The sequence below is a fragment of the Sorex araneus genome, chromosome 4 (assembly GCF_027595985.1).
Source record: "Sorex araneus isolate mSorAra2 chromosome 4, mSorAra2.pri, whole genome shotgun sequence".
Classification (NCBI taxonomy): domain Eukaryota; kingdom Metazoa; phylum Chordata; class Mammalia; order Eulipotyphla; family Soricidae; genus Sorex; species Sorex araneus.
Genome location: NC_073305.1, coordinates 206,586,513 through 206,610,394, shown reverse-complemented (window position 1 = coordinate 206,610,394; position 23,882 = coordinate 206,586,513). Strand labels below are relative to the sequence as shown.

The 23,882-nt window shown below is 60.4% G+C and overlaps 1 protein-coding gene across 1 annotated transcript in view; it reads left to right on the top strand.

Annotated features, from left to right (window-relative positions):
* The window catches only part of KATNIP (katanin interacting protein), a 109,232-nt gene that overhangs the window by 46,121 nt on the left and 39,229 nt on the right, over positions 1-23,882 (top strand). The window contains exons 7-8 of the mRNA XM_055136032.1: positions 14,814-15,066; positions 17,366-17,497. Of these exons, the coding sequence (XP_054992007.1) occupies positions 14,814-15,066; positions 17,366-17,497 (385 nt within the window). The remainder of the gene's footprint in view (positions 1-14,813; positions 15,067-17,365; positions 17,498-23,882) is intronic.

Sequence of the window (23,882 nt, the reverse complement as noted above, 5' to 3'; positions counted from 1 at the left end):
TGCGGGATAGAGCCTGACCTCCCCGGCCCCGCCCCATCGCTTCTGTTTCATTCTGAACTAACGCTCCTCTTTGCCCTGGTCCCCACGCCCCCTTGTGTGCCGCCGAAACCCCACTGCGGGCGTAGAGCCTGTGGTTTCCTCATAAGATGCTGGCGCGGTGCCTCTTGCTCTGAGGAGGAGGAGCAGTGGCTGGGCCTCGGTGTGTTGGTGTGGGGGGGGGGGGCGCGTTGCACGGACGCTGAGGCCAGGCGGAGTCCCCCTTCCCTCCCCTGTGACAAGAAGGGAGACGTTCCCTCTGCAGTCTCACCTTACGGGCGTCCCTCACTGCAGACTCCCCAGGGGCAGTGGCCCCCTGAGCCTCAGCCGGGGGCCGTCCCTGGGTTCTGGGCTGTGCCTTTCCCCGCCGTGGCGCTGAGCTTCCCCGTGGCTGTGGCCTTGGCCCTGCTCGTTCCCCGGCCTTAGGAAAGGGCCCTGGTGAGTCTTTGTTCCGCACGTGAATGGAGCGGTTGATTGATTGAGGCAGTTGGTGAGGAGCTTGGACAGGCGGGCGGTGAGCCCTGGGCAGCCCGCGGGGGCCGGGTCAGCCCTCGTGGCACCGAGCGATGGTCCTGGGGACAGCATTTCCCAACCTCTGACAGCGTGTGCCTGTGAGAGGCGGAGCTCAGACCCGGAAGTAATGGGAGGGTTGGTTCCCGGCTCCTGGTGCTAATTAAAATGAGGATTTTCTTTTATTCTTACTATTTTTTTTGGTAACACGATAGCACAGCGGGTAGGGCATTCGCCTTGCACGTGGCTGACCCGGGTTCGATTCCTCCATCCCTCTCGGAGAGCCCGGCAAGCTGCCAAGAGTATCTTGCCCGCACGGCAGAGCCTGGCAAGCTCCCCGTGGCGTATTCGATATGCCCAAAACAGGAGCAACAAGTCTCACCATGGAGACGTGACTGGTGCCCGCCCGAGCAAATCGATGAACAATGGGACGACAGTGTGACAATGCGACAGTGCTTATTGTAACTGTGATTTGCCGAGTTGTCTATCCTAGGGCTGTTTCAGGCACAGGGTGTTCCTCCACCAGCCCCAGCACCCGGGTGCCCGCCCAGCACCCCGCCTGTCCCCGAGCAGGCCCAGTCCGAGCACCTGTGCTTCATACCGTCTGCTACAGCCCCGACCCCGAGGCAGATGGAATCGTCAGGAAACAGATCGATAAAAGACAATCTGCGGCCGCCGTGCTCGCTGACAACGGTGCGGCTGGAGTCGGTGAGGCTTTCCGGGCTGGTTGGTGCCCGCTGAACCCTCCGTGTTAGCGTTTTCTCTCATTAAGCCTCGAGGGCTTCGGGTCCCCTTCCCCGTTAGATTGGCTGCGAGGCTGCGAGCCCGCGGGGCTGACAGTCCTGTGAAATTGGAGGTGTCACAGCACGCGCGCTGGGAGCTGTGGAGCGGGAACGACCTGGTGCCTTGGCAGCTTGATGAGGGTCATTCGTGGAGCTGGACCGTGAAACTCAGGATGGAGTGTTCCCATCCTGGCCCTGTCGGGACGGAGTGCTCCCGTCCCGGCCCTGCCGGCACAGAGTGCTCCCGTCCCAGCCCTGTCAGGACAGAGTGCTCCCATCCTGGCCCTGCCGGGACGCAGTGCTCCCGTCCTAGCTTGGTCAAGTGTGGGTTGCAACTCCGTGTGGAGTAATGTGACTTTTTGTTTTTTAATTTGGGGGTCTTTTGGGCCCGAGCAATACTCCAGTGGGTAAGGTGCTTGCCTTGCATGCCACAGACCTGGGGTCGATCCCTGGCACCATCGAGGGTCCCCCAAGCCATGCCAGAAATAAGCCCTGACCGCCTCTGGGTGTCACCTCCCCCACCCCCAATTCTTTGTTCGAGCATGAGTTGTTTTTTTTTTTAATTATTTGTTATTAGCACAGAGGGTAGGGTGTTTGCCTTGCACATGGCTGACCCGGGTTCGATTCCTCCATCCCTCTCGGAGAGCCCAGCAAGCTACCGAGAGTATCCCGCCCGCACAGCAGAGCCTGGCAAGCTCCCCATGGCGTATTCGATATGCCAAAAACAGTAACAAGTCTCACAATGGAGACGTTACTGGTGCCCGCTCGAGCAAATCGATGAATAACGGGACGACAGTGCTACAGTGCAGTGCTCTTTGTTATCAGCAAGTATTGAATCGCATATCTGTCTTTTACACCTAAATGCCCAAGGAGGTGTGAAAATTTCTCTCTAGTGAGCTCAAGCAGAAAGGCCTAAGGAGCCCGTTTGCAATAACGCGAGCAAGGCCCGTGGGGTGGTTGCTGCCCACGGTTCCTGCGGGAGCGGCCTCGCCCCTGCACTGCCTGTGCCGCTGTGGCAAGACTGGTTTTCCCTGAGCATCCTTCCTCCCGAGTCTTCCGGTGGCCACTAGTCCAGACTGTCCTGTAGCCCAGGTCGTGCCCGCTGGCCAGCCCTGCCCTCCAGACGGCGAGTGTAGACCGGGAGAGCTTTGTTGGCTCTGACATGGGGGAAAGGCCTCCCTGTCCCTCCCAGGGACCCAGAACCATCAGCACCCCACCATCCCACATGCACCCGGGGGATGCCCGGCTGGACAGCGCAGCCTGAAGGACAGCGGCCCTGGGCCAGGGGCACGAGGCCATCTGAGCCGTGTGGAGTCAGCGAGGGCCGGTGAGGGTTCGGCTGACGCATGCCGAGGGATCACTGTGGGCCTGAGAGGGCCGGGCAGTGGGGAGGGAGGGGCCGGCCGAATCCTTTGTCCACTAGAGCGTTTCCGAAAGCTGAGTCACTGCCTGGCTCTGACTTAGGAGAGTCTTTTTTCACCTTAATGACAAAGCGAGGCTGACAGCGTTGAGATCCATCATTCCATTTCTTCCGGTGATTTCTTCCAACGTCTCCTTCAGGCGCCTTGGAGAACAGGAGTTTTGGGATCACGCACGTAACATCTCCATCACCACTACAGCGCGCCCAGCTTCACGCTGGACTGGGTGTTCACGCTTCCTTCGACCCGTCACTTACACGTTCACTCACTTATTCCTCGTTTCTGCTTCCAGTTCTTTTTAGTTTTAGCTTGATTTCCTACTCAAGCTTTTCAGTGTAATTCATTGCTTTGGTGCTTCTCCCATCCCACCTGATAACCTGGTTTCTAATATTTTCTTGTATTACAGTTATTGGGGGCGGGAGGGTTGAGGCCACACCCAGATGTGCTCTGGCTTACTCCTGGCTCTGCACTCAGGAATCACTCCTGGTGGTGCTCAGGGGACCCTATGGGATGCTGGGAACCAAACCCAGGTCGGCCGCGTGCAAGGCAAACGCCCTCCCCGCTGTGCTATCACTCTGGACCCATAACCTGATTTCTAGAGTGAAATCTTTACTCATATATTTTCAGTCCTGTTTTTTAAAAATTTGGGGGGGGCTACATTTGATGCCAGGAGCCACTCCCCGTGCAGTGCTGGCGCGGGAAAGGGGCCGGGCAGGTGGCACCAGGGATAAGACCCAGGGACTCCACGCGCACAGCTTGGAGTCTAGCCCTCCGAGCCATCGCCCCAGCCCTTACATTTTTTAATTAAAAATGTCATTTGACACCGGTTTATAATTGCTCTCTAGCTCTAGATGACTCTGCGCCCGGCTGTTTTCACTCGGGGCGCCCCAGAGGGGGGCAGGTGAGAACCCTCCCCGCCCCAAGGGACCCGGTCCCGGCAGCCGACCTCCACTACCCACCCGCCAACACGCTCCAGGCCGATTTCCGGACCGTGCAGCCACGACACATTATAAGACACTTCCTACCCATTTTTCATACTTACTACACCATATTCGATGGACTTCAGACAGTAAGCAACAAATCATAGAGTATATATAACTCTCAGAGAGCCCAGCAAGCTACTGAGAGTATCCCACCCTCATGGCAGAGCCTGGCAAGCCACCCGTGGTGTATTCGATATGCCAAAAACAGTAACGGTAGGTCTCATTCCCCTGACCCTGAAAGAGCCTCCAATCATTGGGAAAGACGAGTAAGGAGAGGCTGCTAAAATCTCAGGCTGAGTGTAATAGAGACGTTACTGGTGCCCACTCGGTAAATCGATGAACAATGGGATGACAGTGACAGTGACAGTAACCTCTAGGTTTCTGTAAGCCTCATCAGCCCCGTCACCAAGTTCTGGTGCCATTCCCAGGACGAGGTGAACCCTTCTGGATGCATGCACCGGACACGGCCACCATCACCCGCTCCCGGCCGTCTCAAGAGGCCAGAGTTGATCATTTTCAGCAAGTGACAGTCTTCTTCTCTAATTGGCCATTTTAAGGAGATAAATTTTACTCCAAATACTGCTTTGTTCTTACCCCACACATATTTCTATGTGTGTGGCTTTACTGATAATCTATTTTTAATTGGCTTTTGATTTTAGGGATTTTTTTTTTTTTTGCCTTTTGGGTCACACCCGGTGATGCACAGGGGTTATTCCTGGCTCTGAACTCAGGAATTACCCCTGGCGGTGCTCAGGGGACCATATGGGATGCTGGGATTCGAACCCGGGTCGGCCGCGTGCAAGGCAAACACCCTACCCACTGTGCTATCGCTCCAGCCCCAGGGGATTTATTTTTTTACTTTACAAGAGTTATTTTGTTTGTCTATTTGGTTTCTGGGGAGGGAGTTTTGTGTGTTATGACTCGAGGCTAATTTTCTAATTTTGGGGGAAAATTTTCGAAATTTTCTTTGTAGCCCGTCTGATCATTTTTATAAATGCTCTGTGGCATTTTGAAAGCTTATCTATTTTCTTTTGAACAAATCCAAAGTTCCCAATATGCCTACTAAATCAAGCTATGGGTTTGTTATTTAATGCATTGATTCCATGGCACCCAGGGTGCAGGACGCAGACTGCCGGCACTAGAACCGCTGAGACGCTCATTAGCTGAATCCCAGTACCCTTCTCGCAGATACAGATACAATGTGTAGAACCGGCAGTTTAAATAAATATGCGATGTTTTCTTTCTTTCTTTTTTTTTTTGCTTTTTGGGTCACACCCGGCGATGCTCAGGGGTTACTTCTGGCTCTGTACTCAGGAATTACTCCTGGCGATGCTCAGGGGACCATGTAGGATGCTGAGAATCGAACTCGGGTGGGCCGTGTGCAAGGCAAACGCCCTACCCGCTGTGCTATCGCTCCAGCCCCTCCCCCCCACTTCTGACCGCTATGGCTTGAGGTACAGATACTGAGAGGTTCTCATCTTTGCTCCTTTACCTATTTTCAGCACGCAGTTCTTATCCAGAGTGATCGTTTCCAGCTGTCACTGTCATACTGGTCCCTCCTGTATCCCAGCTGCCCTCTCCCCGAGCACGGGAAGCTTCCAGCCGTGGGCCGGTCCTCCTGGCCCTCGTTTCTGCTGGCCCTGGGTGTCATCTCACCTTACGTTTACTTATGTCCCGCAAATGAACGCAGCCGTGTCTGTCCCTCTCCTTCTGGCTCATTTCGCTCAGCACTTGACTCTCCGTGTCCATCCATTTATCAGCCTGGCCCGTTTTCAAATCGAGTTGATTTCTGTGAGTCTCTCTTTTTTCCCTTCTGTTTCTGTTCTTGCTCTTGACAGTTCAGATTCCCGCTGTCGTATGCGCATAAAACCAAGCTGCCTTCTGAGACGCGTCCGTGTGTGTCAGCGTCGGGGTCTCTGTTCCCTCCAAAGCAGCAGGCAGCCTCTCCCACCTCCCGGCACGGCGACATTCACTCGCCCACCATCCCCGTCGCTGTCCTGCGCCCGGCGTCGCTCTGTCCCCTGACCTGTCTTTAGGTGCACACTGGCCCACATATTGCCGGTGCCTTCATTTCCTTCCTGCTTTGTGTCTTTGTAGTTCTTGTAAAATGATTTAGTGCATTTAGTCTTTTTCTCTTTCTTGCTACTTAGTTGATTTTTTTTGCTTTTTGGGTCACACCCGGTGATGCACAGGGGTTACTCCTGGCTCTGCACTCAGGAATTTCTCCTGGCGGTGCTCAGGGGACCCTATGGGATGCTGGTAATCGAACCCAGGTTGGCCGCATGCAAGGCATACGCCTTACACACTGTGCTATTGCTCCATCCCCCTTAGTTTGATCTTTAAAAAAATAAATCCTAAATCAGGATTGTGGAGTTCCCACTTGTCACTGTTTCAGGGATGAAACTTCCTCTTGGAGACTTGCAGGGGCGTTCACGTGTTTCCATTCTAGCCTTCCTCTGTCTTCCCAGCAACACCTGGGTCTGGTTGCGCTGGGCGGGTGTGCCTGTGCCCGCATCAGAGACAGCCCGGCTCTGCCCGTGTGGTGCCCCGATCTCTGCTGTGACCCGCGCCAGCTGATGGGGAGAGAGCATGCTCCTGGCGGCCCTGCCCTGTGGCTTCTCCTTCGGGACCTGGGGCACCTATGGGCCTCCCGCTGCCCGTCTGTCCCAGTGGCCATGCTCCTGGCATCAGCCTGAGCCTCTATGCTTGTTGTAGGGGGGCTGGCGCCCACCCGCCGCCAGCCTAGTGCCACCCCCTGCCCATGCTCAGAACTTCTCACCTTCAGTCTTTTTTTGCTTCTTGGGTCACACCCGGCGATGCACAGGGGTTACTCTTCCTCTGCACTCAGGAATTACTCCTGGCAGTGCTGCGGGACCATATGGGATGCTGGGAATCGAACCTGGGTCGGCCGCCTGCAAGGCAAACGCCCTACCAGCTATGCTATTGCTCCAGCCTTCCGCCTTCAGTCTTAAACTTGGCTTTCAACTCAGCTGGGCCTCCGCCCCTTGCCCCCCTGCCATGGAGGTGTCGCCGCCCAGACTTGGGCCTCTGCTCTGTCTCGCTACCCCTTGCCACGCTCCCTGCCCCGGTGGGCCCTCAGAGGAGGCAGCCCCGGGCACGGGGCTCTGCCTGGGGTCGCCTGCCAGGAGCCTTTTTGCATCTGCCTGAATCGTGCTGCGGCTCCCCGTACCGCAGTCAAGAACGGTCCTGTTTTCCCTCAGAATCTCGCGGTACTTGGGAACCCGGGCGCTCTAGCAGCCGGTAGCTTGGGTGAGTCAGGACCAGGAGCCCCTGGGCAATGTCCATGAGCCACAAGCTGCCCAGGCGCTCAGATTAGTGTTCCCGGCCAGATAGCCCGTCAGCGTCGGCAGGAAGGAACATGGCTCTACTGAACGCAGTGTGGGGGGCTGTGAGGGGGGAGGGGCGTGCGGGGAAGCTCCCAGATCAGTCCCCTGAACACCGCCAGGTGGTCCCCGAGCATGGAGTGGCTGGGCTGGGGGTGGCAGGGGGTGGCCCCACAGGGTGTGGCCCCCAGGGAAACACACAGCAGGCGGACCCTGAACGGGGGTCTCCTGTAACTTGATTCCGGAAATTGAGGGTCTAGGAGCCGCCAGGACTCGGCAGCCTTGGGCCTGGGTGGGTGTCTGACATTCATCACAGGGGTTACCTGCCCCGGGGTCCCCATCTCTGCCCCCAGGACACAGGCACTCGACCTGCCGAGGGGACAGAGGTATCTGAGATCGATGCTGGTAGGACGAGCCTGGACACGCTAGCAGGGGGGAGCCCCTCCGGGGGGCAGAGAGCCTTCTGGGGACAAGCAGGGTCGGCTCCGGTGGTCTCAGACATGGCTCATTGGGGCCAGAGGGCTGATCCGTCCCGCGGGCAGAGGCCTGCTTGGCAGGCAGGAGTCCTGGCACTTGATTTGTAAATTAAAAAGTGAAATAGACCAGAGATTAAGGTGGGGGGGCAGGGGAGGAGGGAGGGTGGAGAACTTCTAAAAAGTCCTAAGCTGGCGATTCTTGGGCAGAGAGAGATAAATGGCTGAGGATTAGCAGCATCAACCCTCCTCCCGTGGCAGAGGGAAATGCAAATAAAGCCACAGAGATGCGAAATTTGCATCAGACTGGCAAAAGAAAGCAACTTAAAATCCCATGTATTATTAAGATAGTGATGCACAGAGCCACTGGCGTTTGTATGAATGGATTCCGCCTCTTCAGAGACCCTTCAGAGTACCGCACGCAGACCCGGGAATCACCCCGAGCACCACCAAGTCTGTCCCCGAAACCAGTAAAATTAATTAAACATAAACTACAGATTTAACTCAGACGAGAAGAACGTTCGTGTCTGAGGCGACTCGGATATGTGGGCATCACTGAGAGTCCGGGCCTCTGGGCCCAACTCCCGACCGCTGCTGACCAAACGAGCGGCGTTCCTGGGGGTACTCAGGAAGGTGTGGGTGCACGTGGGTGGCCCCTGGGGTTCGAAGCCTGCCCTGTGGCCTGTCTTCGTGCTCCCGGCTGCCCCGAGGTCTGTTTGGGCATCCCTGCCGGGATCAGAGTCAGGAAACCAGCGGTACATTTTCTGCAAACATGAGGCTTCTGTCCCCGCATCAGAGCCCTCGGCCCTCACTTCCCTGTACCCCTTCTCTGGACAAGGTTGGGGGGCACACCTAAGCAGTGTCAGGGGCCCACGAGGGTCTCATCTCATACCCAGGGCTCCCTCACGCAAAGCACGCAGCCCTGAGCTCTGAGCCAGCTCCCCAGCTGGAAAGTCAGCTTCTGACCACGTGCACGTGAGCGCACGAACTTGCATGCCGGAGGCGGGGGGGGGGGGTGGGGGGGGCAAAGGGGTGAGGCAAGGACACCTTTGCTTCTGGAAAGAGGATGGAGTGAAGGGAGGGGCTCTGAAGGGAGACTGCGCAGGCGAGGGATGGCGTGAGGACGCTCCACCTGCAGCCGCACCACTACCCCCCCCCCCACCAGCTTTCATTTGTCTGAAAAGTTACTTTGTAGCTTTGCTCGGAACCCTGGCTCTTTGCTGTTTCCGGTCGGAATCAAGCCTGCTCTCCGGGGAGCTCCTGGTGGCTGCCTGCCGGCTGCTCAGCGGGGCACGGAGACCTGGCCACTGAATGGCCTTGCTGGAGAGGTGGCCGGAGGCCTGGGGCGCTGGCCTCTGGGTGCCCGCTCTGCCTTTCTGAAGGGCTGTGGAAGGGGAGGACCCTCAGCATGTTCCAGCCCGCAGTGGTGGTGGGTGAGCCCAGGACGACCTCCAGGGGACTCCAGATACCTCCCTCCTGGCAGCCAGCCACCCCCTCCCCATGCTGAGCTCCCAGGCCCCCATAGGGCTTTCAGGGCACTTAGCGGCCAGCCCAGGGCCCTCTGGCCATCGGCGGTCGAGCCAGGAAATGTCTGAACGACTGTCCAGGCTCCTCGCCGCGTGCCCGCCCTCTTCCCCGCCTGGCAGGGATGCCGCGGAGCAGGTGGCACTTGGGACTCAGGGGTACTTGGGACTGCAGCCCCTGCTGGTCAGAGCCACCGGCACAAAGCACCTTGATGCCCCTAAGCCAGTGCTAACGGGAGCGTTGACTTTCAGTGGCTGAGCGTTAAATCTCGGACTAGCCGGAGGCGGGGCACAGCCAGGTCTGAGCTCCCGCCTGCTTTCAGCTGCCCTGCGGCTCCAGGCGGGTCTCTACGCCACCAGCCCTGGTCTCTAACGGGGAGAAGCCCTAAGCCCACCCTGCTGCAGTCACAGGCGCAGCCCGGCATCCCACGGGCGATATTTCAGAGTGACGAGAAACCCTGCCCCGGGGGGTGGCTTGCCAAAACTCAAACGCTTTTTAAGACGAGATTCCGTCTTAAAACGCTCCCGCCACCTGGACCCACTGGGCAAGACCAGGAAGCTGGTGTGGGGGGCTGCCCTCCGACGGTCAGCTGGGCAGCCTCCCCCCCACAGCCGCCCTGCCCAGCTTCGGGCTGGGTCACCCTCTGATCCACAGCCGGACGCTCTCGGATGTCTAAATGCATCCCCTGCTCTGCGGTCTCCACATTGACCCTTAGCCCCCCTCTCCCACCCCTCCACCCCCGCTTCCCCGGCGTGGCTCTGTTGTTCTGTCTTTTAGGAGTTTTTTCAGGGCTCCCGGGGGATCCAGAGTGCCTCTCAGTTGAGCCGGTGGCCTGTTGCCTTCACTTCCGGCCTCTGCACGGGGGCGTTGGTTAGACAGTTGCCAGCACTGTGCTCGCTGCCGAGACCCTGTGGGGGGGGCCTTGCGGGGGCTGGGGGGGCACAGCCTTGGGGGGTGATGTTCCTCATCACTGTCCCTCCTCACCCGGTTCTCTGCTCCTGTCGGGGATGATTTTTTTTTCTGTTTTTGGTGAGAGACAGGATTTAGACACGGCTGTAAATCCGTCATTGCCTCCCAGTCACAAGATCGGAAACACGCGTATAATCCAAAGGAAAGGAAGGCGTCGCCGGCGATTCTTACTTTCCCAGGCGTCCTGTGAGTGGCCAGGTCCTGCTCACGGGTCGGTCCGCGGCTCTGTGGGTGGACGCTGGACTGTTCTTCCTCCCTGGCCAGCAGTGCTGCGGGCCCTCTGTGTCCCGAGGCCGAGGACCCTCGCCCCCGGGCTGGGGTCCCATGTTCCTTTCTAGTTGGCCAATTCCGGCCACCCTCGGGGTCTCCCCCCTCTGCTGCCCCCCAGGCTGCCCGCCTGACCCAGCCGCTCCAAACCCTCTCGGCGCCCGAGAGCTAGAGGCGTCTTTTCAAGGCCGCCTGGCCGTGCCCGCCCCTCCCCTGCCCGCCTGCCCGCAGGCCCGGCTCAGTCCCGCCGTGCCAGCCAGGCCCTGTCCTTGCAGCCACGGTCTCCCCTCTCCCTGCACTGGCCGTGCGGGCCTGGCCAGCCTGCCCCGAGCGTGCCTGCAGGCATGGAGACATGAGCTCGGTCATGCAGAGCCGCCTCTGCGCCTGAGGGAGCAGGGTCAGTGGCCCGGGCCCAGCGCTGCCACTTTGTTGGACCCGCTCAAAGGCTCTGAAATTTCAGCCCCTCCAAATGTGACACGAATAGAGAGGAAAGGGCTGCTCCTGGCCGGGGGCTCCAGGGTCCTAGTGCCCCTCTCGCAACTGGTGCTGTTGGAGGTTGACAGGGGGCAGTGCTGGGCCCAGGACTGTGACAGCGGTGTCCCTGCTGGCTGGCGCCCATTGGCCACCTCGGGCTGCAGGCGGGGAAGGGGCGGCAGGAGAGGATGGGGGCCGGAGCGATAGTACAGCGGGGAGGGCACTTGCCTGGCACGCAGCAGACCTGGGTTCGATCCCTGGCATCCCGTATGGTCCCCCGAGCCCCACCAGGAGTGATCCCTGAGCCAGGACTAAGCCCTGAGCACTGCCGGGTGTGGCCCCCAAACCAAAACAAATAAATGGAAGCACTGGGGGCCAGAGAGAGGAACCCGCCCACATTCCCCCACCCCCGTGGCCTCGCCCACCTCTGCAGAGGGGAAGGGCTGGGGCCGGCCCGGGTGGGTGTGGGGGTCCGGGCCAGGACAGCTGCCTCGCAGGGTTAGCGGAGGATCTAATGAGAGAGGGGCTAGCGTCTAAATCAGGGTGAGGCTCTGGGTATCTTGGCGCCAAAGTCCTCGTCGGGTGTGGATCTGTGAAGCTCGGAAGGCCAGTATCTCCCCCAAGGAGCCTCGGTGGGCCGGGCGCAGGATGGCGGTAACGGGCAGTTCCCTTCCAGGGGGGCCTGAGAGGGAAAGAGGAGGAGGTGCCGGAGGTGCCCGGGCTCTGCCGGGCAGATCTGACTCCGCTTCAGGACGGTTCTCTGTGGCCCCGAGCCCCGCCCTGGGGGTCCCCCCTTCCTGAGAAGAGCCTCTGCAGCTCTCACAGCTTCTTCTCCAACTAGAGTCTGGGGGGCCCGAGGGCCTTTTCTCCTCATCCTGACCCCCCCTTCCAGTCACGTTGGCAGTGTTTCTCTCGATATGCCGTTCTGAAAGATCACGTGTGCCTCCTGTGTACATGAGTGTGTCTCCTGTGTACATGAGTGTGTCTCCTGTGTACATGGGTGTGTCTCCTGTATACATGAGTGTGTCTCCTATGTACATGGGTGTGTCTCCTGTGTACATGTCTCCCATGTACATGGGTGTGTCTCCCATGTACATGAGTGTGTCTCCTGTGTACATGAGTGTGTCTCCTATGTACATGAGTGTGTCTCCTGTGTACATGGGTGTGTCTCCTGTGTACATGAGTGTCTCTTATGTACATGAGTGTGTCTCCTGTGTACATAGATGTGTCTCCTGTGTACATGAGTGTGTCTCCTGTGTACATGGGTGTGTCTCCTATGTACATGGGTGTGTCTCCTATGTACATGAGTGTGTCTCCTGTGTACATGGGTGTGTCTCCTATGTACATGGGTGTGCCTCCTATGTACATGGGTGTGTCTCCTATGTACATGGGTGTGCCTCCTGTGTACATGAGTGTGTCTCCTATGTACATGGGTGTGTCTCCTGTGTACATGGGTGTGTCTCCTATGTACATGAGTGTGTCTCCTGTGTACATGGGTGTGTCTCCTGTGTACATGGGTGTGTCTCCTGTGTACATGGGTGTGCCTCCTGTGTACATGAGTGTGTCTCCTATGTACATGGGTGTGTCTCCTGTGTACATGTCTCCCGTGTACATGGGTGTGTCTCCCGTGTACATGGGTGTGTCTCCCATGTACATGAGTGTGTCTCCTATGTACATGGGTGTGTCTCCTATGTACATGGGTGTGTCTCCTGTGTACATGTCTCCCGTGTACATGGGTGTGTCTCCTGTGTACATGGGTGTGTCTCCTATGTACATGGGTGTGTCTCCTGTGTACATGTCTCCCGTGTACATGGGTGTGTCTCCCATGTACATGAGTGTGTCTCCTATGTACATGAGTGTGTCTCCTATGTACATGGGTGTGTTTCCTGTGTGTCTCCTACACCCGCTTCGCTAACCAAGACGCCCCTCCACAGTCTTTCCTGAACAATAATTTGGTGGTGTGGGAGGGGACCCACACCCAGCGATGCTCAGCAGTTACTCCTGGCGCTGCATTCAGGAATTCCTCCTGCCGAGCGTGGGGAACCGTATATGGGGGGCCGGGGATCGAACTCAGGGTCCACCTCATGCAATGCAAAGGTCCTACCCACCACACTATCGCTCCGGCGCCCCTTGCCTGAAAAATCTTACCTCTGTTTCTAGATTCTGCTAAAATGGAGTCAGGAGTGGGGGGGGGGGCTACTCCCGGCACAGTGCTCTGGGCAACCATGCGAGTCCAGGAAGAAGACCGGGCCTCCCATGTGTAGGGCCCTTCAGCCCTCCTTGCCCCCTGCCTGGGTTCTTGAGGGGCCCCACGAGTCGCATGCCTGAGCTCCCCAAAGGGGCCCTGAGCACGTCGGAACTCTCGGTGGGCTGCAATCCTTCTGAAGTTCTGGCGAAGGGCCTCACGCCATGCCCCGGGTCCCGCCCCAGAGCTCCTCGGCCTGACAGGGAATTGCTTCGCTTGGGGCCTCTTGGGTAGACGGTGAGCTCGCGGGGTCCTTCCCCCGGCCTGCCTGGGAATCGGGAAGGCACCAGCCGCATCTGCAGCACTTGGCTCAGAAAGTTCTCGCGCTAGATCTGTCGACTCAACTCCCAGTCCCGCTGCACCCCGGGCCCGGACACCGCCAGCCAAGATCCACGCGGTCCTCACTCCTGCCTCCAGCCCGCACCTCCCTCCGGCGGCGCCTTCTCAGGCAGCCACGCCCTGGTTCTGTCCTGGCTCTCTTGCTTCTCCGCAAGGTCACTGGGACACCTGGGGCGGGAGGGCGGGGCGGGGCGGGGTGTCATCCTTCGGGTTGCCACGGTGACTCTTTGCTTCACGCGTCTCATTTTCTCGGAACTCTGTGGCGTCTGGGCTGGTGTGGCACTACCCCCTCCTTCCCCCAGTTCACACCGCCTCAGCCCCCCGGGAATGTAGCCATGCCTCACTTCGCTTCTGAGCGTCTGGTTTCACCCTCAGCTTGCCCATAAGAACACCACAGTCTCACGAGACGGGCCCTCGGGAGGGTGAGCAGGCGGTGACAGATGGGCTCGTGAGCGCCCTGACTTCTCTCTGGGGTCCCAGGACCCCCAGGATCCCGTGGGGCCTGGGATTGCTTAGTCGGGTCCGACTCCCTGCAGTAGCAGCAGCACTGACCGCCCTGTTAGAAATGCAGATTCCCAGGCGCGGAGCGATAGCCCAGCGGGGAGGGCACCTGCCTTGCGCCCACCCCCCTAGGGGACACACAGGTGTGATCCCTGGTACCCCATATTGCCCCCCCTGAGCCCACCCATGGTGGTCCCTGAGCACAGAGCCACGAGTAAGCCCTGAGCACCACCAGGGGTAGCCCAAAGACAAACCAACAAATGCAGAGTCTCAGGACCCCCGGGCCAAGGCACCTTCAGGCGGTGTGGGGGGGCTCCTGCTCCCCCAGCTTGGGGACCGGTCAGTGAGGAGGGCCTGGTTTTGTGGTTGGAGGGTTGGCGCTCTAAGTGCCACAGCCCAACTGCCAGGGAGGGCCATTGGCGACAGTGACTGGCTCAGCTCACAGCGGGGTGGCGCCTCCCCCAGAGGCTGACCAGAGCCACCCGGTGCCCGGCACCCGGGTGGCACCTGGCCCTGCGGCGCTCTTCACCTGGTTCTTTCGACTTGTGGCCTTCGGTGGCCTTCGTGCCCCAGTGCGGAAGCGGTTTCCCCGAGAGCCAGGACCCTGAGAGCCCCTGGGCCGGGGGCCCGGCGACACAGGAAGTGGGGGTGGGAGGCGTTTGGTGGGGCTGGCTGCCTCCTCAGGCTCCCTCCGGGCGGGGGTGTCGGGACGGGGCTGTTTCTCGCGCTCGTGGCTGGCTCTGGAGAAGCGTGCCTGGCGCCGGAGGGTCTCATGTCGTGCTGGGGATGCGAAGCGGGGTGGGTCTGACTGAGTCTCTCACGCTGCTCCTCAGGGTGCGGGGGGGGGGGGCTTGGCCGCCGTGTCGGGGCCACCTGTGCCTCCGCCATCAGCCGGGTTCTCTCCGAGTCCTGTAGTTCATGTTTCTGTCTCCTTTGTGCACTCAACAGGAGCTGAGGAAAAGCCTGGAGCTGAGGAAAAGCCTGCAGCAGGGGAAGGACGGGGCCAGCAGTGACGAGTACGACTCCATCGAGGAGGACGTGTTCTCGGAGCCCGAGCCGGGGGACCAGCCCGGAGACGGCCCCGCTCTTTTCAGCGGGGACCGGGTGCAGAAGGAGTTGGCAGAAGACCCCGAGACAGAGAGGCGCCCTCCCCCGGGCCCCGACTCCCTCGTGATGCTGGAATTCAACCCGGCTTCCACGGGTGAGCTCTGCCCCACGGACCACCCCACTCGGGCTCTCTGCGCCTTGCAGGGTAGCATGCTCTGGGGTGCCTGGAATTCAGCTTTGGGGGGACCCCGCACCCAAGGGAGGCAGATCAGCCAGTGTGCTGTCAGCATGAGGCAGTAAATTCCATTGTCTACTATGGTGAACCCCACTCTCCCTCCGCCACAGTGAACTCCACTCTTCGTCCAACACAGTGAACCCTACGCTCACCTCAGTGAGCCCCAGTCTCACCTCAGTGAGCCCCAGTCTCACCTCAGTGAACGCCATTCTCGCCTCACTGAGCCCCACTCATCTCAGTGAAGTTCACTCTTACCTCAGTGAGTCCCACTCTCTACACACCTCAAATGAGCCACACTTTTACCTCAGTGAACCCCACTCTTGTCTCAGTGAGCCCTAATCTTACCTCAGTGAACCCCATCCTTACCTCAGTGAAGTCCACTCTTACTTCAGTGAGCCTCTCACCTCAGTGAACCCCACTCTTACTTCAGTGAGCCTCTCACCTCAGTGAGCCTCACTCTCCATAAACCTCTGTAAATTCCCACTCTTACCTCAGTGAACCCCCACTCTCACCTCAGTGAGCCCCACCCTCTGTACACCACAGTAAGCCCCACGCTCTGTCCCCTGAGCACCCCCCCATTGAACACTGCCCTGCTCTTTTCTGAGAGCCGCCGGGTGCTCCGTGGCTCAGTCAGCCTCTCAGGGCAGCTGCTCTGAGCCGGCCAGTCCTACACCCTTTGCCTTCTAAAGATTCACCACAGCTTCCAGGGATCCAGATGCTGACATCGTTTTATTTGGGGTGTGAGGTCATGATCCTGCATCGTCTCTGCCCCAGAGGGCAGAGGAACGTGACGCTGTGTTTGAGCTTGGGGCGCCACACTGGTGGTCATTTGAGTCTCCAGGCTCGCTCGACAGGAGGCAGCCCTCAGTCACCCACGGGTCCCTGTTTGCGGCAGCAGCTAGCGAGCCGCCGCAGGAAGGCAGAGAGACTTCCCCAGGCTGCAGACGTTCTCTCGCTGCCCTTGAAGGTGCTGCCGCCTTCCCGGGCTGAGAGCCCCCTGGACCCCTGTCTGCAGAGACCATGAGTTCCCGCCTTTACAGACTCAGGGACCACCATCTTCGCAGACCATCTTCACAGGCTCGGAGGCCGCTCCTCTCCCTGCAGAGGCTTTTCCCTTCCCCACCGCCTTGCACCCCCCCAGGATTGCTTTCTCACCTGCAGTTCCTGCTGCCCCTTCTCCAGCTCTTAAAGAGCCCTAAAACCTTTCCTCCAACTTGACCCATCTGCGAGCTCCCACGTCTCTTGCTGTTTCTTGGCCAACCACTGGCACCATTGTTTAAATGTTATTTGAAATAGTTCCTTTGGGGCCAGGTGTGAAACACCCCCCCCCAAATTAAAAATATATAAATTTCTTCCCCCCTCCCTCCCTCTCTTCCTTCCCTCCTGTTCTCTTCCATCCCTCCGTCTCTCCTCCCTCGCCAGTCTTTCTCCTTTTTCCTTTTGCAATTCTGGGCGTGTCTGCAGCCGTGACAGTCGAGGGTCTGAGTGGCCGGTGGCGTGCTCTCCGTGCACATCGCTGTGTGTAACAGCTTAAGAAGCGTCAGCCCAGGTGCCATCTGGAATCACCTCCCGTGCCGGGCTGGTGCAGAAGCGCTCTTGGCTCTGAAGCGTGGCTGGGGGCCCCTCTGTCTGGCGCCCTCCCCCGTGCCCGCCCAGCCTCACACCTGCTGCGTCCACCCCCGGCTGTCACAGCTCGGACATGTCATGTCCCTGGGTCTTACCACCCGGCTCGGGCCCCATGCACACACTGGCCACGTCCTCCATGGCCCTGGGGTGGACAGCACTCGGCCCCGCTGCCCTGCCTGCTCTCCGGTCCCCCCCTCCCGCCCCACAGGCTGAGCTGTGGGCACCTTGAGGATGACCCTGCATTGCACAGGCCTGTCCAGCCCTGATTTGTCTCCTGTTGTGGCCTGTTGACTTATGTCAGAACCGCCGCCCCCTTGTTTGTAAGATGTGCCCCCGTGTTCAGAAATCTGGAAATCTGTGTGTCCAGGAGCGCTTCACTGAGTGACCGAAACGAGGTGCTGGGCGCCCCGTGGCTTGGCCCGCCTGTGTTGCTGTCTGCATTTCACGCGTCTCTGGTCCCAGACTGGTGGTGCCTGACGAGAGGGGGTTGGCAGATATTTGCGTGCACGGGAGAGCGAGCGGATCGAGTGAGTGTCCCGGCCCTGCCCGGCCCGCGGGGTTTGGCGTCTGACGAGCAGCTGCCTCGCCGCAGGTGCTCGCAAGGAAAGGATCCTGTCTGCGAAGCGGAAGGAGAACGCCGAGGTCTTCATCCCCAGCAAGTCGGAGCCGACCCTGCACCCGCTGACGCCCGCGGTGCTCCCGGAGCAGGAGAAGCCGTGCTCAAGTAAGAGGTCGGGGGCGCGTGGTGCGCACGGTCTCACCCCGTCGCCATTGTCTCCAAGGCCCGAGAACCCACAGTGGAAGACCACCAAGGGGAGGGGTGTGTGTGTGTAAGTGTGAATGGATAGGTACGTGTGCTGCAAGTTCCTGTACGTGTGTACTTGTGTGCGTGCACAGGTGTTCACATGTGCCTATGCCTGTACACATGCATGCATGTGTAGGTGCTTGTGTGTGCCTGTACATGTATGTGCATGTGTGTACACACACATGCGTGCCTGCATAGGTAGTTGTGTGTGTGCATGCACATGGATGTGTGTGCATGTGTGCGTGTATAGGTGCTCATTGTGCCTGTGCCTGTATATATGTATGTACGTGTGTACATACTTGGGCACCCATGCCTGTGTGCCTGTACATGTGTGTGCATGTGTGTGTGTCCATACATGTATGTGTGTGCACGTGTGTGGGCGTAGGGGGAGTGTTTTTGAGCTAACAGGGAATCGGCTCATGCACAGATGGAGTCTGACACATCCACTGTCAGTTGTTGAGGAATTTTGGCCCAGTCGGCTGGGAAGGCCCAAGTGCTCGCTCGTAAAGCTGTAGAAGCAGGATTTACTCGCACCCGCCCGGCTCCCTCTTCCCTTCCCGACGGGGCCCAGGGCGCGGAGGGAGAGCAGGGAATTTATGCTGTGTTAGCCCCACGCGCTCAGCGGGCTGTTTCCTCTGAAATGTAGACAGAGGCTGGAACGGGTCGGGCCCGAGGGCAGGAGATGGGGGTCCACCGAGAGGGTCCCGGTCAGGGAAGCCAAGGGCAGGGGAGAGAATGGAGGGGTCCCGTAAGCGGCCCTGCCCCCGTCACGTGACGGCCACATCAGGATGGGCCGCAGGAGGGGCCAGGAGGGGCCAGTGTCCCGTGTGAGGGCGGCGGGGCGGGCAGGACGGATGCAGCCGGGCTGGCGGGGGGGTGGGGGGCCGGGCCCAGAGACTCACCTGCCCTTCACGGCACACGGCACACGCTGCTCTACTCCAGCCTCCAGACACGCCCACCACCTGGTCTGCCCAGGTTCCTGTGGACCCACCAAGGGAGCCGTTAGGGCCATTTTCTAAATCTTCCTTGGCCGAGATATGATGATAATTGAGCACTCCCGTTACCCTTGTCTTTGCTCTCAAATGAGTGTGTCGGGTGCCTTTCTCAAGTACCATGCTCCTGTGTGCTCAGTTCCCTGGGGAGCACTGATGGGGAGTACCGCCTGGGGAGCACTGATGGGGGAGCGGGTGTCTGCTGCTCTCATGAGACATGAGCCTGCACACAGGGATCCGTAGCTATCCAGGCCCAGAGACTTAGAATCCTTGGCCCTCGCCCCTGGGCACTGCTCTGTGACGCCCCCTGTCAGTGGGAGGGAGGGAGGCCCACAGCGGGTGACTCGGGCAGAGGAAGGAGCCAGGGGAGGCCTGGCCCCGGGCATGCCCCCTGCCCACAGACCACCCCCGCTGCTGGGGGCTGCTGGCAGGGCACCTGGCCTGAGTCCCCCTGCCCAAACCTGGGGCTGCTATGGCTGGTGGGGGCCTGGGGGCACTTGCTCCTGTTTCTGCGACCAGAGACCTGCAGGAGTCCCAGCGTCCAGCCCTCCGGCCACCCCGAACCAGAGGGGCTTTTTCCTGCCGGAGTCTGATGGGGGAAACCAGCCCTGCTGGAGGTTAGAGGTCAGAGGGTTAGAGGTGGGGCTGGAGTGATAGCCCAGTGGGGAAGGAGTTTGCCTTGCGTGCGGCTGACCTGGGTTCGATCCCCGGCATCCCATATGGCCCCCGAGCACCGCCAGGAGCAATTCCTGAGTGCAGAGCCAGGAGTAACCCGTGGGCATCACTGAGTGTGACCCCAAAAGTAAAATAAAATTAAATTTTAAAAAGACTTTAAATAAAATTTGGCTTAAAGAAAAGAAAAGGGTTGGGGCTGGAGTGATAGATAGCACAGCGGGTAGGGCGTTTGCCTTGCACACGGCCAACCTGGGTTCGATTCCCAGCATCCCATATGGTCCCCCAAGCACGGCCAGGGATAATTCCTGAGTGCAGAGCCAGGAGTAACCCCTGAGCATCACTGGGTGTAACCCAAAAAGCAAAAGAAAAAAAAGAAAAGGGGGTTTCAGGTCAGGGTCCGAGACTCACCGCGGGGTCCCTGCAGCTCAGGGCAGGGCGGGAGGAGGGAGAAATGACCACAGTCGCCACCTCTTAGTTGCCCGGGTTTGCTCTGTGCTGTGTAAATGCGGCCCGTGTTCACGCCGCCCCGGGAGTTGCCGGGAGACCGGGATTCGGGGCTGCGAGACTTTTCTGCCCGGGGACCCCAGGGAGGGGGCCAGAAAGGCTGCCTCCTGGAACAATTCCTCGGGAGCTCTGCCTGGCCGGGGGCCCTGGGTGGCCGGGCTGAGGATGAGCTTTTGGGGGAGGGCTCGGTGCTGGGTGCCAGGCAGGCCGATGGGGGGCGGCAAGGGTGGTGGGAGCAGCTCCCTTGGCCTGGAGGCCCCGAGGACCAGCCCGAGGACCACCTCCTTCTGGTGGAGCCATAGGGCCTGGGGTCCGGGCCTTGCTCCCTGCCCCAGGCCTGCAGCCATCCCCACACTTCTGTGTCCTGTGTCCTGTGTCCCTGGCTAGGTCCCCAGTCACGCTGGGCGACTGCCCCCTCGGCCGCCCTCGCAAACCCTGCTGTGCGTCTGGGGCCCTGCACTCCCCCGACTCTCACCCCGTGGCCTAGAGATCTGCCTTGGTCCACTGCACACGAGAAGGGGGGGGGGGGCGGGATGCGGTGAGAACCGTCAGATAGAGTCGGGGGTCCCGGGCTTGCTGGGCCCGGGGCAGTGCCCCACCGGCCTCCCGCCAAGTGCCTGTGCCCAGCCCCACCCCCTCCCCGCCGAGGTCAGCGGCCGGCCGTTCAATGCCGGCTCCCCTCAGAAGGCAGCGAGGAAGTCGGGAGCCTTTGCCTCGCCGTCGCCTTCCCACCCCGAAGACGGGCCCCAGAGAGCCACGGCACAGCCACGAGTTGCCCAGGGCCGAGCCTCGCCGGGTTGCAGAAGCGCAGCTGGGCAGAGCCCCCGACTGGGCACCGAGAGCAGCCTCCCGTCGTGGCCCATGGCCTGTGGCCTGTGGCCCAGCAGCTGGCTGTGCGTCGTCTTAGGGAAACGCGTTTCCCAGCACCAGAAACAGGCTGAGTCTGAACCTCAGACTTGCCGGGATGCACCCAGGCACCTCCCCACCTCAGGGGGTGCCCCGGGGCAGAGATGCCCCCACCCCGTTACATAACTGGGGCTCCCCTGAGAGCAGCTGCCTGTCTCTGCCCGTGAGCCGAGCCCTTGCTGCTGCCCGCCGTGTCTTCCCGTCGCTCCTGCTCCCGGCCGCCCGCCTCCCCACCCTTCCTCCTTGGCACTCCGGGCCGCCTCGCATTTTTCGGTTTGTTTGTTTGTTATCTGGTAAGCAGCCTGTAATTGGGTTTTATTTTTATCCCCTTAACAATCTATGTGTTTTAATGGTCACATTTAGTCCATTTACGTTTAATGTAATTGCTGATCTATTTGAGCTTAAATCTACGCTCGTGGTGTTTGCTTTTTATTCGTTCTGCCTGTTTTATGTCCCTCTTTCCTCTCCTTCCTGGCACCCCTTTGGATGGACGGCTTATATATCCTTCTTCCCCGCCGCCCCCCGCCCCCCGCCCATTAGCTAGTTAGTTACATATTCCCTCATTATTCCTTTACTCATTACCAGAGATTGCAGAATGCATTCTTGACTTATTAGTGGCTCCGTTTTAAATGAGCAAGTTTGCGGCTTCTCATTTGGCAGAGGGGCCGTGCAGCCCTCCCCCACCCCCCCGCTGCCACCGGTCCCCCTCCCGGCCCCAACGCGGTTAACGTTGAGCGTTTCCATTCTCCCTCGTGACATCATCATCCGTCTTCCGCAGCCCGTATGCGTCGGCGTTTTCCGAGTCGGCGTTTTCCGCACGGTTAACCTTCCTGTGTCCGCGCGCCTGGCCGTGCCCGGCCGACTCTCGCCCTGACGCCAGTGCTCTCTCTGCTCCGTCTCCGGGCCGGCAGCTGTTTGTGGAGTTGGGGCAGGGTTGGGGTGTGTGGGGGGCACTTCCCTAGCGTGGGGCCCCTGTTCCTTCTCCCTCCCGCCCGCCCCCTTCCCTCGTGTCTCTCCACTGCCTATTTGACCGTTTCTTCTTGCACGTTCCTTTCCTTTTTGTCGTGCTGCTGCTGGGGTTGGCGCAGTCGGTGGCCAGGGGGCACGGGGCACTCGGGCAGTTCCGGGGAGGACGCTCCCATTCATTCCTGCTGGTCTGCCGTCCCGGAAGTGGCTCCGGGACCTGCGCCCTTCGGAGGACGGCTTCTCCCCGGGGCCCTCTCCAGGGGCTTCCTCCTCACCGTGGCGTTAGCATCCGTCAGCGCCCTCCCCGGGAGCCTGTCCCCTCCGTCACTGCGGCTTCCCAGTCTGCTGCGGGGGGCCTCACGCCCCTGCCTTCAGAAGCCCTGCTGGAAGCTTCCCCACGCCCCCAGCCTCGTTGTCTCCGAGAGAACATTAGACTCGGATGCGAAGGTCACCGCCCGAGGTACCAGCATGCTCTCGAGAAGCGGCGTCACCGCTGAGCCCGGCTTCCCCGGACAAGGCCCCGCCCTGCCGTCACGCAGCGCCAGGGCGTGTGGGGAAGACCGGTCAGCCGGAGTTCAGGGCTCTGTGGCGTCTGAGCAGTGTCGTGAACAGCCAGAACCCCAAGCCATGTGTCACTCGCAGGGCTGAGCGGGGCTGGAGCCTGGGGGTCAGGGGTCTGGTTGCGGGCGTGAGGGACCAGGTGCTGGGGGCCGGCTGCAGGCTTGGTGGGATCCAGGGGCCTGGGCGAGTCACAGGAAGCTGCTTCTCCGTCACTTGGCTCTGCTGTGCTCTAGCCCCGTGGTCCTCGAATGGGAGCGTGCCACGGATATGTTTCCAGAGCAGGCTGCCCCCCTCCTGCTGCATTTCTGACTCAGTGCATCTGGCAGGGAACTTTGAAGTTCTAACAAGTACTTGGTGCATGCCGGTGGTGTTCCTGGCCTCGGGAACCCACTTTGAAACCGGTGTTCCAGCCTTGGGCAGCGGCAGAGACGCCCCCAGGGGCTCACGGGGGCCCACTTCCTGGTTTAGAGGCAGGGGCTGCCCCTTCCCAGACTCCGCGGAGTCCAGGACCGGCTCCACCCTGAGCCCAGGAGCTGGCAAGGCCAGAGCCAGACACGCGGCGTGCCCCCACCCCCCTCCCCAGCAAACGCAGAGACGGCAGAGACAGTAGAGAGGGCAGAGACAGCTCACCCTCCTGTCTCTCTCTCCCCCTCCCTCCCTTTCTTCGTCTCCTTCTTTCTTCCTTCCTCCCTCCCTCTCTCCTCTCTCTGTCCCTCTCTCCTTCTCTGTCTCCCTGTCTCTCTCTCTCCTCTCTCTCCTCTCTCCCTTCCCCTCTCTCTCCTTCTCTCTCCTCCCCTCCCCCCTGCACCCTTTGTGGAACCAGCGGCTTCCGCTACTCAGCCTGTTTGTTCCATCACTGCCCACCCTTGCTGCTGCTGCAGGGATGGAGTTAGACCCCGATTTGAGAGGGCCTTGGGTTCCCCAGGGACAGACCCAGGGACAGGCCGGCCCCGGGAGGGTCTGCCCTGTCGCCCTGTGGACACAGGCCTCACCCCTCACGGCCCCTGCCTCCCCTCGCCCCCTCGGGTGTCCCCGGCCCTGCCTGCCTCTCTCGCCCTTCCTCCTGCCCAGTCCCCTGACCCCCGTCAGCGGTGTCTGCCCTGCCCTGGCCGGGGTCGGTCCCCACCGCAGCCGTCTGTGCTCCAGCAACCCTCGACTTCTTCCCTGCCACGTGCTTCCTCCCCTGTGCCTCCTTTCTCTGTCCTCCCGGGACCCCAAGCCCCCCCGGGCGCCTCCTCACACCCAGTCCCAGGAGATGCCGTAGGCAGGGCTGCCGTTCCGGGCCTGGTCACGGGGCAGGCCGGGAGGCTGACGGCGCCCACGGGCTCCCCTCCCGGCCCCTCCTCACGCTCTGTGCCCGGGGCACCTCAGCCCCTCCCCTGGGGCCCTGGCTTTAGCCGCAGTCCCTGGTCTCTGTCCGGCCCACTGTCCAGCCCAGTGTGGCCCACTGGAGGGCAGCTGGGTCCGCTCCCTTCCCTCCTGCCAAGGCAGTGCTTGATGCAGCGACTCACAGCTCATTTGAAGGAGCACTGTAATCAGAGCAGAGGCCCGGAAGGTGCAGGCTTGCAGGGTGCTGGTCTCCCGCAGGCCTTGCACCAGGGTGGGTGGGCACAAAGCTTGGGGCGCCCCACTAGGCTAGCCCGTGGGGTGACGTGTGTTCCCACACAGGCTACTACTCATGGGGACCTTGTCACCCCCAA